The sequence below is a fragment of the Parus major genome, chromosome 1 (assembly GCF_001522545.3).
Source record: "Parus major isolate Abel chromosome 1, Parus_major1.1, whole genome shotgun sequence".
Lineage (NCBI taxonomy): Eukaryota > Metazoa > Chordata > Aves > Passeriformes > Paridae > Parus > Parus major.
Genome location: NC_031768.1, coordinates 74,889,219 through 74,908,542, shown reverse-complemented (window position 1 = coordinate 74,908,542; position 19,324 = coordinate 74,889,219). Strand labels below are relative to the sequence as shown.

The 19,324-nt window shown below is 36.0% G+C and overlaps 1 protein-coding gene across 1 annotated transcript in view; it reads left to right on the top strand.

The window, feature by feature from the left end:
• CEP126 (centrosomal protein 126) overlaps window positions 1–16,986 on the top strand; it is a 38,391-nt gene extending 21,405 nt beyond the window's left edge. Inside the window, exons 7-12 of the mRNA XM_033514284.1 lie at window positions 3,783–5,895; window positions 9,793–9,917; window positions 10,249–10,336; window positions 10,861–11,070; window positions 13,417–13,480; window positions 16,096–16,986. Coding sequence (XP_033370175.1) covers window positions 3,783–5,895; window positions 9,793–9,917; window positions 10,249–10,336; window positions 10,861–11,070; window positions 13,417–13,480; window position 16,096 — 2,601 coding nt within the window. The 3' untranslated portion in view covers window positions 16,097–16,986. The remainder of the gene's footprint in view (window positions 1–3,782; window positions 5,896–9,792; window positions 9,918–10,248; window positions 10,337–10,860; window positions 11,071–13,416; window positions 13,481–16,095) is intronic.
• Window positions 16,987–19,324: the final 2,338 nt, after the last annotated feature.

The following is a 19,324-nucleotide window of genomic DNA, read 5'->3' as shown; positions in this document are numbered from 1 at the left end:
TCATTTAACTATTTTAATAGTATTTAGACCCAGCATTATAAATTGCACTCCTGGAACTGAATGACCAGATTAGTGTGTGTGAGTTAGACACTTGGGACAGGGTACCTTAAAAACAGCACTCTGAATACTGAGATGCTAAAGCAACAGAGCGTCAAGTTCAGCTGAAAATCTGTTTCCTACACAGTTATGTACATTTACCTCAGGGCTTATTAAGACTGAAAATCAGAATAAAACATTGGTATTCAGTGTTCAGATTACTTTTCTTTTAAAATCTTCTGATAGTATGGCTTACTGAAATTGCCTGCATGCCTGTGAAATTAGAAACAAGTTCTTTTTATCCTCAGAAGTTTGAACCTGCATTTCTAGCATACTGTGATGACTTTCCAAACAGGCAAATCAGGTCCTTTCAAAACCTCTTCAATTCATAGATAGGTAGTTTCTGTATCCTTAGCCTGGGAGGAGATCAGGCACCTACGCATCAGACTGGGAAAGACAACAGTGTTGCTAGTAAACTTTTCTCTGCTCATCCTATACCTTCATAGATTCTTTGGTGAGTTTGGCACAATAGAATGTATCTCTTTTTTAAGGTAAGCACCAAAATCCTTGCACAGTGTAACTTGCTCTCTTGAGTCTGCCCAGATCTCCTGAGAAATAAGTACTGTGTATTGCTGTGTACATGATGTTTTTCACACTCATATAGAAATGAGATTATTAATTTTGAATGAACGTTCCCATTCCATACTTGGTAAATTTGAAACAGGTTGTTTAGGTACCTCACTGACTTTTAAAGTTGGTTTTGCATCTAAGTTCAGTGGTGTCTTTTACTTCACAGTCAATGTCAAGTGTAACATGATAAATATACATATATAAAAGGCAAAAAAAAAATCTGTAAAGTAACCAGTTGAAATTATCAAAAATAGCAAGTAGTGTTAGAGGTGTGAGTGACCTCAGTTTTCAGAATAAGTAGCATTTTTTCAGGATTTTTTCTTCAGAAGTGCTCCCATTCACCTCTTAGAATTATGAACATTCAGCACTTCTATAGCGGAAAATGTCAAATACACATGTAGCAGCTCTTTAATGTAATAGCATTCTAACAAAGTCTTTTGGCAGAAAATTCACTTGTCAGGTTCACTTAAAATTTTACTTGTTGCTATGTTGTCCTTTCACTGGCCTTATGAAAGATCTCTGAGGCTCATGTTTTCTCTTTGTTTTAGTGCTTTACTAAAAAGAAATTGCTTGACACAGCTGTTCTAAGTCATACAAGTGACCTCTTTAACTCCTCAGAAGCATTCCTTTCATAGGGACATGGATATGTGTGTTAGATTTCATGAATTATATCATAAGATAATACAGACTATAGGCAATACAATAAATCATACTTATACAGCAGGAAAAATGCAAATCCAGTAAATAACAATGTAGTACTCTATGAACATTCTGGTTTCTTATCATCCTGTAATATTCTCATGGATTAAATAAAATTAAGTCATTGGGATTTCCAGGTTTATTTCCCTTCACTTATTGATGACTAAAAAAAGGATAATTGTTGAATGCTTTTTCATTTCTGCAAAAGTACTTCTGATTGCACATTTTTACAAGGAAATGGGACATTTATTTGCATTATATAGTAGTCTAAAATGGGAATTATGTAAATATTTTAATGAGAATGTTAAGCATCTTTAATGTGTGAAAGGATGAAATTGTATGATGCAACAAAATAAATGTAAATGAACTAAATTTGCATGAACTAAGTAAGAGTGAGTGTGTATTGAAATGAGAACTTCTTTGTTCTTTAGCTCCTAACATTTCTAGATGTTACCTGAACTGAGATTTTGTTTTCCATGGGGTTTTGGTTTATAAGGAGCATACTTATTTATATAATGTAGGAATATGTCTTTTTTCAACCTCTGAGCACAACTGCTTAGAATTTTATCTTATTTTTAAAAATTGGAAATTTTCTTTCACCCTCCAGATTTATCAGCTTGAGCTAACCTGCTATCAAGAGAAAGTTTTTTTAAAATTGATCTTCCCAAAATTTTTCTTCTGTCTAACTGTCATTTGAGAAACCCATGTTTTGCTATACAGGTGCAGTTTCAAAATTAGACTAGAAGTAAGCCTGACAACTGTAATTTCTTTTCACTATTTTTTCCCCTTCTGAAAATTTCAAAGTTAGTTCTTAAATTTGTCCTGATACAGAGAACTCTGGGGATATGCCTTTTCCTTGTTTGGGAAAGTTCAAGCAGAGGTTAACAACATAATTTAGCCAAAAATAAAGGTTAATAAATAACTAACAAAGTGCTACTTATTCTTTTCTATTAGAAGGACACTGGTTTGTATAAGTTTAGTTTGAAAATGTTCCTTAAAGGAATTTTTCCCTACACTTCCTTTTTTGATCTTCTATTTAGTACCTTTATCTCAGATCATAATTATAATGGAAGACTGCACAACCTCTAAACATTTATTGTAAGGTAAGATTTAATTCAACCATAAAAAGTCTTTCAAGACTTACTAAGCTTTTCCTTCTGCGACTTTAATATATTTGTACAGCTACAAAATATACACTATTTAGATATAACAATTTATTAGAATAAAAAATGTTTACTATAAAAATGTATTATTAGTCACTAAAGAACTCTGGTGAGTTTTCAAAATGTCAATTCTATGTCATTGCTAGGGGATATATAGTCACTCATGTAGGGGATATACAGTCACTACTTAACAGATTTTGCTAGTTGAAATATTTTCCATGTGAAGTCACTAATGAAAAAAAAATCTATATTGCATATCTAATTCGGCTTCTCTTAATTTTTCACATCATTTTTATCCAACATTAGGTTTAAAATAACTTTGCTGCTGACCTGTGTGAAAGTGAACTTCCAAGAAGGAGTGTATGAGACTGTGAAAATTATTGACTTGTTTGATTTTCTTTATGTTTATGTGTATTTTGAAGTCCTGTACTTTACAAAGTATGTATTTTCAACCATGTCAGCATATCAGTGCTTGGATAGAGGAGTAATAGTATTTTGTATAGTACATACACACAATTGTCCCACTGGTGTTTCAGATGGTACCAGTTGCTGTTATTCATCACTCCATTAAAATTTAATGAAAAGGTTGGGGAAGTGGATGAGAATCCCTTATGCCCTGGGACTTGATCTGTCCTCATAGGACAGAAGATATTTTATTCTCTCTGAAAGACTTGAAACAGGAGAGTTTCACTGGGGGGAGTTGTTAATCACTGTGGATATGATAACCAAGAGACTTTTATGTGTTTGCCATGACAAGGCTTAACTCAGCATCACTTGTGGCACTTTGTATGAAAAGAAATACACTCAGTCCAGTATTATGGAAAAGTTGCAGTTTGGGGTAGATCCCCTAACAAACCTTCATTTTCATGGATTCTCTTTCAATTTGTAACTCAAGTACCCTTACAGAGGATGAAAACCACCCAGTCTCATAGAGAAATTCAGAAACAGTACTGTTGTTCAGACAACTCTAGTTCATTTTTTATGTTGCAGAATTTATATATAATTTAAGATTAAATTCGTTTCCACTGTGCTGCTTTCTCCTCTGGATTTCTTCCCAAACTATGTAATTTTCTTTTGCAATTTAACACAGGTAAATTTTGACTTGATGGAAACACTCATGGAGATATGACCCCAAATCATAAAAATGCTAGGCTCAATATTGATTTGGTCTAAGCTCTCATTAATGAAAAATTATTATCAGAAAAACCTCATTTCTGATAAATCTTAGAGTTCAGTTTTATGCCTGTATTTCAGAATTTTCATCAAGAAGTCAAAGAAACAGATGATTCAGAAAGCCTGATGAGCCTTGACAGTCTTGAGGCTGGAGAACAAAATGGAAATTGCACAACACGGGGTGAATCATCTTTTACCACACAGTGTGACTGTGCCCTGTATGATCCAGAAAAATGCCAGACTAGGAATAATGGTTTACTTCGCACAGATCAAAGTGCTTCTAAAAATGCACATCTAAATAATTGTCTGAGAAATGTAGATTTGCTGCACTACCACAACATACCTATTCATGATCCTGTAGCTAAACATAATGTTCTAACTCCTGCTGAACATGTAAACACTTCAGAAGAGGAATTACCTACTTCTCACAGATCTGGAAAACAACCTGCAGAATTCTCTGCCTCTGGTAAGCAAAAGACCTCTGTAAGTAATGCATTTAGTTTTCTGCAAAATATAAAAGACAGAAGCAAGCCGTCTTCTGCAACAGTTAGCACATTTGCCACTGGTCATCCTGTTTTCAATCCTAGCAGAGCCTGGGACAGCCCTTATTCTATTCCAGGAGAAAGAATTCAGGATCTGATGCAAGATCAGAGTTTTAAAATGACCCCACAGGAGAGAACTAAATCTATGCAAGCATCCAGTCAACCTATTGCAACATCTGTAATCTTATTTCCTAATCAGGGATGTTCCACTGGCATTCCCAGCACACATGATGTATTACCAAAGGACAAAAACATCAGTACAAGCTTTTTTAAAAATACCTTAGGAAAAATGACTAAAACAAAAGAAGAAAATATTAAATGCATGAATGATATTATTTCAGAAACATCTTTATTTCAGGACATGCCAAATGCCTCAGTTCTGTTGGAAGTTAAGCAACTGAATAATAAAGGAGGAAAGAGAAATATTATTGAAAATATTTCACTGTTACCTGATACTGAGTTTAATTCTGATGCTCCTGCACAGGAAAAAATCCTGAAAAATAATATTCTTGAAAGAAAAAGAGCTAAGTTATTCAGGAGTATCTTAAAGAAGGATTCTAAATATGAACCCAGTCATTTCAAAGCTGTGGTTACAGACCATGGGAACAGTCTTGGAACTCAACTCATGTCATCTATCAGAGACAGTTTAGAACTGGCAAAAATAAAAAAGAAAAGTGCAGAAAATGAAAAATACAATAGGAAGCTAAAATGGTGTGACCAAATTGACCAGATAATAATAGAAAATAATGAAAAATGCTATGAAAAAAGCATCAATGAAATATCTTCTTCACAACTGCAGTGTGTTCAAACTGAAAATAATGCTCCTAAAAATAATTTAAGTGTTGCTCAGCCTTCAAACCCCATGTTCGTAGAAAATCATCAGAAGAATACTCATATGTCCAAACCAAATGTTAATACTGAAAAATCAAATAAAGAATACCCTTCTCAGAATATATTTACACCTACAGGATCCTTTTCTGCTAAGAAAGCTTGGATGGTATCAAAAGATGAAGCAAGTGAACCCCCAGAATGCAGCAATAATGCTAAAATTGAAGAAGGTGGTCAACTCAAAAATAAGGCAAAAATAACCAGAAGAGCAACATCTGTAAGAGTCCAGTCACATTTTATGCCCAAGAAGAAAAAAGGCACTATGATCCAACTGCAGTCAGCCACTGAAGCCAATAAAACTCAAAAAGCTCCAGGGAAATATCTTGCACCTCACGCACCTTCCACACCTCTGCTGGGAAACAGAAGTGTTGAAAACACAGCCAGCCCTGGGTGTCAGTCACTGCTGCCTGCCAGCCTGCAAGCTACCAGTGATTTCAATGACAGGCATGTGGTGCTAGCAAGTCAGGTTTTAAATAGGAACAGTGCAGAAAACAGTGAGAATACTGCTGGTCATGCTGGCTTGGCCACTGCCATCTCTACACCTGACTGCAGCACAGCCAAATATGAACCTTGGGCAAAAAATACTTGTTCTGTAAATAATGTTCAGGCAAGCGCCTGTCAAGATCATTCAGTAACTTGCTTTGAGAGAAAGCTTGTTAACACAGAAAGGGGATTACAGCTCCATCATATCCCAGCAGCTGGAAAAACAAGCACCTTCTGGCACAGAGCACATTCTACCCAAGCTCCAAAAGACTCTGCTACTGGTAAGAGTCATGTTTCTGGGTCTGGGGTGGGGGGATGTTCAGACAAAAGTCTTCTTCACACACATCACAGATTTGTTTTCATTTAAAACATCCAACCTTTCATCCATTCGCACAACACAGCCAGTTTTAACAAGCTTTCACCATTTGTCATTCTCATTTCTATTCTAGTGGTGCCCAGAGGCCTCTGTAATGTCAGTCCTCATTTCTAATAGCTCTCTGCATAATTAAATAAAAAAGAAGTATTTTCCCTGAGATTATATTCATGACTAATGAGCAGATGTGACAGGTGGTCTAAATAATGATATAGGAGGAAGTGACTAGGTTTATACAAGTCAGTTTTACAAGGTAACTGAGAGTGATAACTTGTCCAGCAATCACTGCCATATGAAAGACATTTAGTTCTACTGTGTTTTTAAAATGCTGACACTGTAAATGTCTACAATTACTGAGACTTAGTCCCAATAATACTATTAAAACCTGAGCAGTAATTAAAGATAAGTAAAAATTAAATAGCTTCTGTCAGGCAAACTTTTCTCTGCTGCAAGATATATCTGATTTATGAAGAATTTTAAGAAAGAGGTACAATCCTGCATTTTATTAAAAAAAAAACCTTGGGAACAATATGAGGCACAGATTGGTTGGTAAGATACAGGAAAGATGGATAAGAAATATTTGTGAAAATAAACTTTAATCTCCTGGGGTTTACATTTCAATTTACATTTCAACTTACATTTCATGCATTTTGATTTGCCTTGTTTGTCCTGTGCAGCCTAGCTATATTCTGTGCCTTGGGCACTGATGACATCCTTGTACCTGTAATTTCTATTTAGTATGCTGGTTTGCTTCCTACTGAGGGCTGCAGCTGGAGCTCCTGAGAGCTGCAGCTGAAGTTCCTGAAGCTGTAGTCCCTGCTTCAGATATAGGCAGTACTCCAAACTGCTTCACATACTGGGATCACCCCAAGGATTGCCCATGCAACTCAAAGATACTTCTAGCAAAATAATGAATACCTATAACTTTAAACTCCCCACATTTCTAGTTTTATCTACAATAATACAGAGTTTTAACTATGGAGTAATTCAGAAAAACTCTGTTGTGTAAGAGCAGATACAGGCAGGTGAATATTCTTGGCCTAAAGCAGGGGTGGGAAGAGAAAATATTATCTGCTTGTCTGTTCCAGTTCAAAGTCAAACATGAGTTTAAGATCTGTGTGACTTAACCTATTTGATTTTACATTGGAAATGAATGAAGACTTGCATTACCACACCTTGCCTCCAGCAGACATTTTTGTCTCTTGATGTCCTTATCTTCACATCAGATCAATGAATCAGGAAATGTCCTGGGTCCAAGTTGTGCACTACTAACAGTGTCTTCACTGCAACTTTAAATGCTGCATCCCCAGCGTCACATACCTCCAGCTCTTTTAGAGAAGGGCTGAGTTACTGCCTTTTAAAATTTATGTGGGTTGCCCTCTCTCAGTATCTGCTTATATTTTGTATTTTGAAAGTCTGATTGATTTTAAATACTCTAGATAACTCTTACTGACTTGCTGTTATTTGTTCAGTTTCCTGCAAATGCACACAGACACCATAGTCTTGTCCTAAAGTGCTTGCAGTGAGACTGAATACTGCACTGCTCTCTAGTAAAGGATCCACAGAGTTCCATGAAGTTTGTGAAGACACTGTAGAAAATGTGATCTGTTGCAATGCTTTGCCAAATGTAAAGAAAGTGAGAACCAGATGAATACAACTGTTTTCCATGAGGATCTTAATTTAGTTTGGCTTCCAGGCTTCAAGTTTAAGTTCTTCTTCTGCCTGACACATATTATAACATATTATTGTAGCAAGATATTAGAATTTTTAGCACCTTTCTTGTTCAGTCAGTAAAGGCTTTAAAAATGTGTTTAACCTTTAACCCATGACAAATATGGAGCAAATTAACATGCTTACAGTTAAATAGCAGTAGACTGTTCAGTATTCCCTTAAAGATACTATTGATTATTATTATTATTATTTTGTCTTATATGTCTCAAAGGAATCTTCTCCTTGGCATTGATCTAGTTTTACAAATTAATTAAATTAAGTATTGATGCATACACATAGAACAGCTTTGAATTCTATTTTTTCAGAAAAATATGATGTTATTACTTATATAACAAGAGGGTTCTTTTTTCTTTTTCTTTATTTTTTTATTTTCTCTCATATTCAATATAACATGATCACATTTCCTTTCCTTTTCAGGTGCTATTCAGCACCATGTATCATGTTACAAAAATTTGCATATAACTAGATGGCAACATTTCAAAGCTAATATGTTCCATGTTACTATTGAAGGCAGCAGCCAGATGACAAGTTTCAAATATGTTACTAGGATCAGTTTTCTTTTTCTATGAGTGATAAGAATTCTGCTTTAATGTCACTGTAATAACCAGAAAACATATAAATAGTTTTAGATGTAATGTAACTCTTGGTCAATTATGAACTGTACATTAAACTGCACATGTAAATATTTATTGTGTAAATAAATAGGTGATTTGTTTTCCCAAGTTTAAATCAAGTAACTCCATTTACAAATCTAGTAACTGTGTTTACAAATTAGAATACAGTATCTCCTTGCTATGCAGATTCTTGAGTTACACATGAAAATTCTAATTTGCATCTCCAGTTTGTACGCAGGAAAGTTTAATTAAGAACATAATTTTAATCTGAAACTCGACACTTCAATTCTGAAAATGTATTGCTACACCAGACAAAACTGAGATAAAATGGAAGTACAAATTAGACCTCTCTCACTGAGAGAATATGCTGCGCAGCAGTACTGCCTTTTAAAAATTAGCACAAAGAGATATTAATTAATAAGATTAACTACAAAATGCCAAGCTATAGAAATAAGGTTTAAATCCATGATTTTTAAACCTCACAACACCTGTGAGGCCACATCTGGAATACTGTGTTCAGTTCTGGGCTCCTCAGTACAAGAGAGACATGGACATGCTGGAGATGGTCTAGCGAAGAGCCACAAAATGGTAAAGGGACTGGAGCACCTCTCCTATGAGGAAAGGCTGAAAGAGTTTGGGATATTCAGCCTGGAGAAGGCCTTGGGGAATCTTACCAACATCTATAAATACCTGGAAGGAAGCTGCAAAGAGGATAGAGCCAGGCTCTCTTTAGTGGTGCCCACTGAAAGTACCTGGGCAGTGGGTACAAACTGAAACACAGGAATTTCCCTCTGGACATCAGGAAACTTCTTTTTTTATTATGACAGCGACTGAGCACTGGCATAAATTGCCCAGAGACTTTCTTGAGTCTCCGTCCTTGAAGTCACTCAAAAGCCATCCGAGCATGGTCCTGGGCAATGAGCTCTATGTGACTCTGCTTGAATGGGGGCACTGGACCAGATGACTTCAGAAGGTCCCTTCCCACCTCTGCCATTCTGTAATTTTGTGAATCAAATAAACTCTGTGAACTACTACATGTTTTCTGCACACTACTATGTAATCTTAATGAAAGTTGAATCAATTAACATTGAGATACAACAATTTCTCAACAGTCATCTATTGTGTTGGACAGTTAGACTTTAAGATTATTCTCTAAATGTAATTTATTTTCTAAAGCATTACTTATTTGTTATTTTTTATATCACAGCTCACCTTTCTTTCTCCTTTTTACTTGGTAAGACCACCTTGTATCTCTGTACAGACCATCTTTATTGTCTGGGACTCAACATTGGGCTTCACTTAAGCTGTTTATGTCCACTTCCAAGACAATTTAAGGAGATCAGATGTAAATATCTAAATTTAGACAGAGACATTTACTCATCATTATTAATTTTGCAACTACTATATTTATCATGTTGTTTACACATTTTTGGTTTAATTTTGTCTGCATGTCATTTAAGGTGGTGTTCCTGTTACAAGACAAAATCAGGTTTTTGACAACTATGAAAATAAACACCGAGCTTTTTCAGAACGCCGAAGACAAAGTGTAGTCTCTAAAATATGGAAACCTGCTCATCATGCACAGGTTAATATAAAATACTATAAAAAATAAAAATGTTTTTTATCTTCAAAGTGGAAAGAGTTTCAGGAATATCAAAGATTTGCTCCTTGTCACTTGATTTTGAATCAATGTGCTTAGTCAGCTTGCTGTCACTGCAAATGAAAGGAATAAAACCAATAGAAATATAATACATATATATAAACAAAATACATAGAATACATCTCTATACTTGTTTACAGTAATTTTTTTTCAGTTGAAAACATTTGGTACTACTAAACAATAAATAAAACATGTTCAGAAGGTAGTATAGTTGCCTTAAATTATACTTAAAATACTCTTACAATATTTTTTATAGAATTCATTATGTGCTGTCCAGCTGAGTCCCATTAAGTCTGCATTTGTTCCAGTACAAAGAATGAAAAACATCTCTAAATCTGAGGAAGGTACAGTAAGACAACTCACTTTAGTTCTTGGTTATACATAAAGTAGAATGACAGATATACCCACTGTGTAACATGACTTGTGTCTTTTGGCATCAGTGATTCTAAGTAAGAAAGGGTAATTCTCTACAGCAAATTTTTTTCCTGTAAATGTAAGACATAGAATCATTGAGCATGATATTAATGGTTTTATAAATGCTTACAACATATATTCAGTTTTTATTCCATTCCTCCTTGTTTTTAAATGCGTTTGTCACATATAACTGTATGATGTGGACAGGTATTGCTTGCTATGATTACGTATTTCCAAACTCATTAGGACTTTCTCTGGTGCCATTTGTAAGATGCATTAGTGTTCTTAATTATTTCATATTCTAACATATAATGTTTCTTGATTTTGCTACCTTTCTCTTCTTTTAACATCAATTTTGTGTGTTTCACAGACCAGTCATGAAAACGAGTAGTTTATTTAAATGATTATTCAAATGAGGCCTTCTCATTTGAAGTTCCCCCTGTAATCTCTTCAGTTTCAGAAAGCATTGCTCAGTTTCTAGTGGCAGAAAAACTAGCGAGTACACCAATTGCAGAGGATGAAATTCTGGCAGCCATGGACCGTGTGCAGCCAGCCAGCAAGTCCTCACTGCTTAAAAGGGGTCCGTGTCCAGGCAGGAGTGCTCTTTCTGCAGAAGAACACAAGATTTTCCAGTCCCTGGATTGTCTGAATCAAAAGCTACAGAGTAAGTTAGATAATAAATGGAATGCTACATCAATTCATTAAATAACTTTATATTTTGTTGGCATAGATTTTTTTTTATTAAAAAATGGGAATCCTGGAATAGAAATATATTACATTATGGTTGTTGTTGTTATTTACTAAATGCAACAAACAGTGTATTAAAATCAGGAACCCCCTATTCAAGTCAATTAAATTAATTTAAAATAATGGTGACTTTGTCTTGGTAAAAAGCAACTCTAAATATGATGTGAGGACACCTTCAGAAACTGTCTCAGCCTAATTGTACATGCTGTTTGTAAGAGATGTTTGTCAAAATTGTTCCTTCAAGGTGCATCAGATGCATCAGCCTCACTTGGAAATCTGTCCTAAAGCTTAACCATCTTAATTTTTTTGCAGTCCTTTTTTGCAAATTATTGCCCTCTATGTCATATAGTTTTACAAATGTAGCCCTTTATAATGAATGGCTTTTCATTTTCTTCTAATATTTTAGAATGTTCCTCTTCTTCATGAGTTCTGAAAGGCTAGAAATGAGTTCTGACATTGCTGCAGAAAAATAAAAATGTTTAAGTGAATATTACTTGTACAACCATTTTTAAAACGTCAGACTTACCTAAGTGTTCTCTAGCTCATTCTTCTTTTATGCCAGGTGGATTTCTTACCTGCTTTAACTGGTGCTCTTTATATGAACTCCCCATCACAGCTTCCATTTTGCTGAAGAATGTAGGGAAAAAGTCTGTACTCTATACTTGATAAATTTTTCCCTAGTTATTCATTAGCTAACGCTTTCATTAGTTATCCTATGATAACTATTACGCTTGAAGAACAAACTTATTGAGTCTCTTGCTACTTTTGGGTTTGCTTTGACCAATGTGATCATTCAGGTTTTCCATTAAAAATTCACATTAGTTTGGCATAGTTTTGTTATTTTGTACTTCCATCCTGTACTTGGAATCAGTGGGGACTTTATGACTTAATCTCTTCACATTTCTGCTTGGCTTTTTATATGATTGGAATAACTGCTTGCCATTTGTGCTCTACATGGAATTTCCAGCTCTCCAGAATTTTACATTTTCCTTGGACTTTTCTCATATAAAAGTTTACATGCCAATTATTTGAGTTTATTAGAGTGTGCTTTCTTAATGTCTGTTGATTTCACTTTACTATTCCACTACTAATCCTTCTGGACTGCACCATTTCATGGTCAGGTTACCCAATTTTCCCCCTTATTGACCGGAATCAAACTAAACCAGAGCTTATTAAACTTCTGCACACTATCCTTATATTTCTACATTACACGGTGAATAGTCTGACTTTGAGGAAAAAGGCTTCAGTTTCCTATAAACTACAAGAGAATAAAAGATCTTTTCAATTGTTTAGAAACTTTCTGCAGCTGTAGTTTACAATTCATGCTTGTCAAACAGTGGTTCAGAATTTCATTTTATCATAACCTGTGGTTATTGCTTCCAGGCAAATGGAAATTAAAGAATCCATTCTTTACCAGAGAAGTGTTTCAGTATGATGTGCTTAGGTTAAGAAAGTAGATATGAAATGAGAAATATGAGCATATAAAACTAATTTTCTGTATAAGTAACAGAGAAGATGCAGAGAAGGGAAAGGTAATTTCAGAAAAAGAACTGGAAGCATTTGAAAACGCTGAGGTTTTCAAAGTGTGAAAAGGGAAACTGTAAGAAAAGTACATAGCAATATGGAAGAAACAGTAAAAGAATCATAGGAGTTAACAGATTGCAAATGAAGTAACTGTGAAAGTTAGTGTAATACATGCACGTACGTATCTCTGAAATTTAATTAGCATGCCTAATTATTTAGGGATTAAAATTGGTAATAGGAAGCTGGGAAATTTTACAGGTAGACTTACATGTAAGTACTTGTAAGTAGGTAAGTGTTGTATGTATTTACATGTCATACAAGTACATTGCTTTTCTAAACTGTTACCTTTTTGCACCCCTTCTTTTGGCTTTGTTTTCACATGTTACAAAATTGAAAAACTGTAGCTTTATATGGGTCTTTTTAATGAATAGCAGTCAATCACTAGCCAATCTACATCCAGAATATTTGCTGCCAGTGTAGATGGCATTCTTTTCTCTAGATTTAGATGTCTTTATTGATACTAAATTTTTTGTTCATATACTATTTAGATGCAAATTTTAAAAATAGAGGCATTGCCTATACTTCAGCAGCCTTTGGTAGGGGAGATAAAACCAGTGCTATTAAATTACATTTTTACAATATTCAGAAAGTTTTGAGTGGAATATTTGACGGTGAATCTTATTTTTATTGAAATATTTTGTTTTATCATATTCATTATATAATTTCACGTTTTTTTCAGATGTTCAAGAAGCCATTACCAGAAATCCATTTGCTTTACATATTTTGCAGATAAGCAACCCATAGTAAGTATTTAATTTAAATGTGTTCAGCTTTAATTTCTATAAACTAACCTTATGGTTTATTTTATTGCAAAAATATCATTGAAAATACTGATATCTATATATCTATATATAGATATCTACATCTATCTATCTATCTATCTATCTATCTATCTATATATATATATATATATACATATACTGAAATAGCTTGCCCTATTTTCTGGTTATGTAAAAAGCCCCAACAACCATGAACTGTGTTATTAGTAAACAGGCTTTAACAATTTATATCAGACTGCCTCATCCTCTGGTTTCATTTTTGTTTAGTTATCTGAAGACACTTGCTAAGTCCAGGAAGTTCCAAGAACTTTTAAGTAACAGTAATTTAGCAGGATCCATTTGAAGTATATATAACTCATAAGTAATTTGTATTTCTTAACAACATAGAGAAAAGGGATAATTATGCAAGACAGTGCATAAAATAATTATTAATGCAATGCATTCCTACTTTGACCTGAAAATATACCATTTTCTACAAGTGATAGGTATTACTTTTCTTCAGTAGGTATTTGTATTTTGTTTCGTATATCTAGATCTTGTCAGCTGGAAACAAAAGATGATACCTGGAATGTAAAGAAATTAATAGGCATATGAGTGTCTGAAGTACAAAAGTTACTTTTCAAAAGTTCAGTGTATGATGTTAGTATTTATACTAACTATACTATAAAGTATTTATACTAACTATATTATAAATACTAACTGTATAGTATTTATAATTCTGTATCATCAGTCTTCTCCTATACTATAAATTTACACTGAAGAAAAATTACAGATATGACCATATGCTTAGAAACATAGGATCACACAATTGTTTGGGTTGAAAAAGTTCTCTCAGATCAAGTCCAACCATTAACCAGGCACTGCCCAGTCCATTCCTAGCCCACATCTTTAAGTGTCACATCTACACAGGATGTGGACACCACCATTACCCTGCAGAGCATGTGGCAATGACTGGCAACCTTTTCCATTATTAAAATAATCCTAATATCCAGCTTAAACCTCCCCTGACCCATTGATTCAGCCTGTCCAGATTGCCCTGCAGAGCCACCAGCAGATCAATACTCCCACCCAATTTGGTGTCAGCTGCACAGTGACTGAGGGTGTATTTATCCCCTCATCCAGATCAGTGATAAAGAACTTGCCCAGCACTGAGCCCTTGGGAAACCCACTTGTGACCAGGTGCCAGCTGGATGTAACTCCAGGCACCACCACTTTCTGGGATCAGCCAACTAGACAGTATTTTACACCATAAAGCAGCCAGTTTTCCAGGAGACTGCTGTGGGAAACTGTGATAAAGACTTTACTGAAGTCCAGATGAAGAATAAGCACAGCCTTTCCTGCATCCACTAAGTGGGTGACCTGGTCATAGAAGGTGATCAGGTCAATCAAAGAGGACCTGACTTTCCTAAACCCTTGCTGGCTGAGCCTGATACCCTGGTGGTCCTGTACATGCTGTGTGATCACGCTCTAGGTGATCTGCTTTGCACACTGCATATACTTTCCTGGATAAGCTGTTACCAAAAATGTTAAAGAAAATGTTTTTTATTTGTAAAGATTTTGCAGCCTTCTGGATTTGAGACCAAAACACCCCAGGAAGCATCCCAGCTCCTAAATTCAAAATGATTGCCTGTTTTGAAGTGAGAATGTGAAAAGACCATGGTGCCTCAGTGCCTTTCTTCTTCTGAATCTCAGTAATAGGTGTGACTTGGAATGTCAGCTTCCTTTCTTCTGCCTCTTATACATTTAGTTGTTTATGTCTAAATAACTTGTATTTTTTTCCTTTTTCTGCACAGTTACCTTTATTGGATCTAGATGTGTTTTAAAAATGCATTTTTGAGCTTTTTCTCTGGTCTTCATGGTCTGTCCTACATTAAAAAGAAAAGGAAAAAAAGCTGTTCTCCTCACCAATGCATTTCCCTGGCTTTCAGTAGACAGAATTCTTTCTTGGCTGACTGGTCTGTGGCAAAGTTTTCTCCCATTAATTCATCTACAAGATTTTAATTTCATGAATAAGATATAAACACTAAATATTGCTTAGGCTGTCCAGTCTCTGGAACTGTAAGTTCTCTGATGGACATTTAAGATCTTTCTTTCACTACAATTATATACTTACACATTGAAACAGGTGTCCAGCTATAGATATACATTTGTTACAAACCTCTACTTAGTGCAACACCACATACATTCAAATCTCAGCCACTGGTTTGGAATTCTTCTTGATGACAAGAATGAAGTGTCATACAAGTATCCAGCTGCCTAAAAATACACAGGGATGAGATTTCATCAAAGCAATGGGATTTTAAATTTTTACTTCACCAAGAGAACAATCTGCTTCAGCTCTCCTTGTTTCAGAGCACCAAAATAAAATATGGATATTTACTCAGTAATTTCTGTGAAGGACATTATACTCTGTAATACCAACCTCTAAATCCAGATGAAGGTGTGCAGTTGCTTATAGAATGGAAAACAGGCCACAGAAGCATCATTTGATACCATCAAATGATGCTTCTTGAATGTTACACATAATTACATTTCTGTTTATATACATGCATATCTCTTTATTTTCTGTTTTATTATAGAGTATTCAGCAATGCATGTCCTCTTGGGTCAGCCCTGCAATAGCCTCACAGCAATACCAGAGTACCTCCAGCTGGTAACCCACTGCAATTGTGCAGGAGACACTGACATTATCTGCTACAGGATCTTGTGACTTTATGTACTTCATATGCAGTGTGTATATTGTTTGATGCCACAAAATTAGCAACAAAATCAAGAAGAAAGCAGAAACTCAAATAATGAATGTCAATTGACTGGTAAGCATTTTTAGGATAACTATTTTATTCTGCACTTTATTGTAAAATTTTTAAAAACCCATCTGAATTGTTATGCCAGTTCTGGATTAAAGGCCTTTTGTTAACCAGCATGATACCTTAATCTGTGAAGTTAGTTAATTGCTAAGAAATTGTGACTTTTTAACTTCTTTTTCACTTCCTCTGCTGTTTCAACAAAAAGTAGATAAGTATTCATAGAATCATAAAATCACACAATCATTTCAGTTGGAAGATCAAGTCCAACCTGACATGACCACATTTATCATTAAACCAGTACCCAGGTGCCACATCCACATCTCTGTATTTTTAAAAACAAGCAGAATCAATCAACAAATTTAGGCTGTAATTAGCTGCAAGAAACAATAAAAACAATTTATAAAATCTCAAATTTCTAACTCTATATTAGATGCCTGATTTTCTGTTCATACCTACAGAGTAACAATAGTAGGGTTTGTCTGGAGCGTGAAGCACTCTGGTACTTTGACCAGAGCTGTGTTTTATCCGCACACAGTAACATTGTGTTACTGCTAATCTTTGAAACAAAGTGTATGGAAGTTTAGGAGAGCCTTATTTCAGGAGTGGACTCACTGCTGCAACAGTGCAACCACAGGAACACATCCCCCCATTTAGAGACTGGTATCCTATAAGTGGAATGCATCTTGCCAAAAGAAGGTTTTAAATTATCATTTAGAAAAAGCTTTAAAAACTTTGTTGTTCCCCATCATAACAAGATCATCATACTATTGTCTTTAAAAAGTACTGTCATTTCTTAGGAAGGAACCAGTCTGTAAGAAAAAGAGAAGAGGAAAATGTGCCCATCATAGCAATGGACTGTTTATCAGGGTTCAGAGCTACCTGCTGGTGCATTGTGTCAGCCAAGACTAAGGTGAACTACATATAGCAAATAGCAGCTTAAATTTTACAAAGAAGGTTTAGGAAAAGATTGATTTTTTCAAGAAAATATTTTGAAGAATGGAATAATAATTAATAAATAGCCTTTCTCCTCCAGCTAGGCATTACAACATCATTGGAGGAAAAATCTGGGTTTAAGGGGCTCACTTCAGTCTGGAGCCCATTAAGATAAACTGTATTTAAACATCAAAATTGCAGAAACTTGGTTTCTTATGACCACTGTTGCCATCTGTTCTGAAAGTTCTGCCAGAAAAGGGAAACTATAGCTGAAGTCCACATGCCTAAAAGATTTTGATGTGTGTCAGTACTTACTTCATCTTTGGTGGTCAAATAAATGTAGAGTTCATGAAAGAAACTAACAAGGAGAATTTTGAGTTGGAACTCAAAATTGGTTTGCCCTGAAATACTGAGCCCTTACATCTCTGTTTGTCAGCAGTCCCCTATGACATTCCAGTATGCTGAGGATTTAACATTTAAATAGCAGGGGAAGGTTTCCCCACAGAGATTAAGAGAGGGAAAGCAAATAATCCAAATACCAGAGGCCACGGTAGTGGCTAGTCAGCAAGCCAGAGCAGCAGCTTAACCAGGTTTCTCCTCCTGTTAATCAGTTTAGGTGGCAAAAGTAAAGCACATGAGTCAACTTCCTCAATTACATGAAGATATTCTTTCAAAAGCAGGTACCTGCATTTACATTTCCAGGAAAATAATTTCTAATTAGTTTTTTGATTTAGAGTTACAAGCTTCAACTCAAAGGTAATAACCTTGTTTCTGAGGTCACTTTGGGTTATGACAATAGTGAAGTATAGTTTTTGTTTAGGTGTCTAAACAGGGTGACCCTTGGGCATCAGGAGTGTGCACTGTGAGAGTGGGCCCAGGGGCAGCAGCTGGATTCTGAGCATTTGTGAAAAGCCAGAGCAGAGCCTCATGGGGGTGTCATTGACAAGCAGCCTCCCAAGCACAGACGTGACCAGGAGAAGGCCAGGGTTAGAAGAAATGGGCTGATGTTAACACAACCTTTATGCCCCATCAGGGCTTTACAGGGTGTGAAAACACCCCTACCCTACCAAGGTCCAGCTTTTCCTCCATCACCTGTGTAGCAGCCTCCAATGCTGCTAAGAAGAAAATTATCTACCTCTATATCTGGGAGGGCACCACAGCCAATAGCCCCATCCACTCCAGCACCTGGGCTCTAGGATGGCAGGAACCAGTGTACCTGAGGCCTGCCATTGGCATTGGAGGCAGAAGTGACAGGCATGGCTGTTCTGTGGGTGTGAGGGACAGGTGAAGCTACAGACACATGGGGACTGTGACAAGTCCTCAGTGCTGACAGGGACAGGCAGCAAGCAGGGAATTGGCTGGGCTGCAGCTGGAGCTGCCACAGCAGTCTGGGAGTTCTGAACAAGATTCTGGTTCTCCTTTCTCTTCTGGAACTTTCTTCCAGACAGGGTCATTAGATCAGCAGGGTCCTTGCCTATGCTCATTGATAAGGTTTTGGCAGTGGCAAGAGCTGCAGCGATAATGGGTGGGAAGAGGGGGGACTGGGAGAAGACAGAGACCCTACTCCTCCTCCAGCTGCTGTTCCTGCTCAATTTGAACAGTGTTTTGAAGCCAAAACAGGCACAAGTAAACCCTTATGACAGTGTTTGGGGCAGGCAACATGTGTGTAAAATTGCAACAGTGAACACTACTCTGCTATACAACCACAGGCTGCTAGGAGGGTGCATCAAATCATTTGAGACAAAAGGACTACCTCAAAATATGCATTTGCCTGTGTTAGGCCAGTATATAGTATACAAGTCTTGAGTTGTGTGGCAGCATCTTTGGTAAGACCCTGATGGGAAGAGAACCTGACTGATACTGTCAAATTCTACAGACACAACAGGAATAACAATGCACAGTAGAAAAGAAACCAGAAACACATGGGCAGAATGCCATCTAAAACATGGCTGGTGGTGTGTGGGAATGGCCAGACTTACTTCTCACCAAATACACTAGAACACATCTGCTCCATCAAGTAGACAGGAGGTGCCATATCCATTTTTCATCCTTATCATAATATTCATAG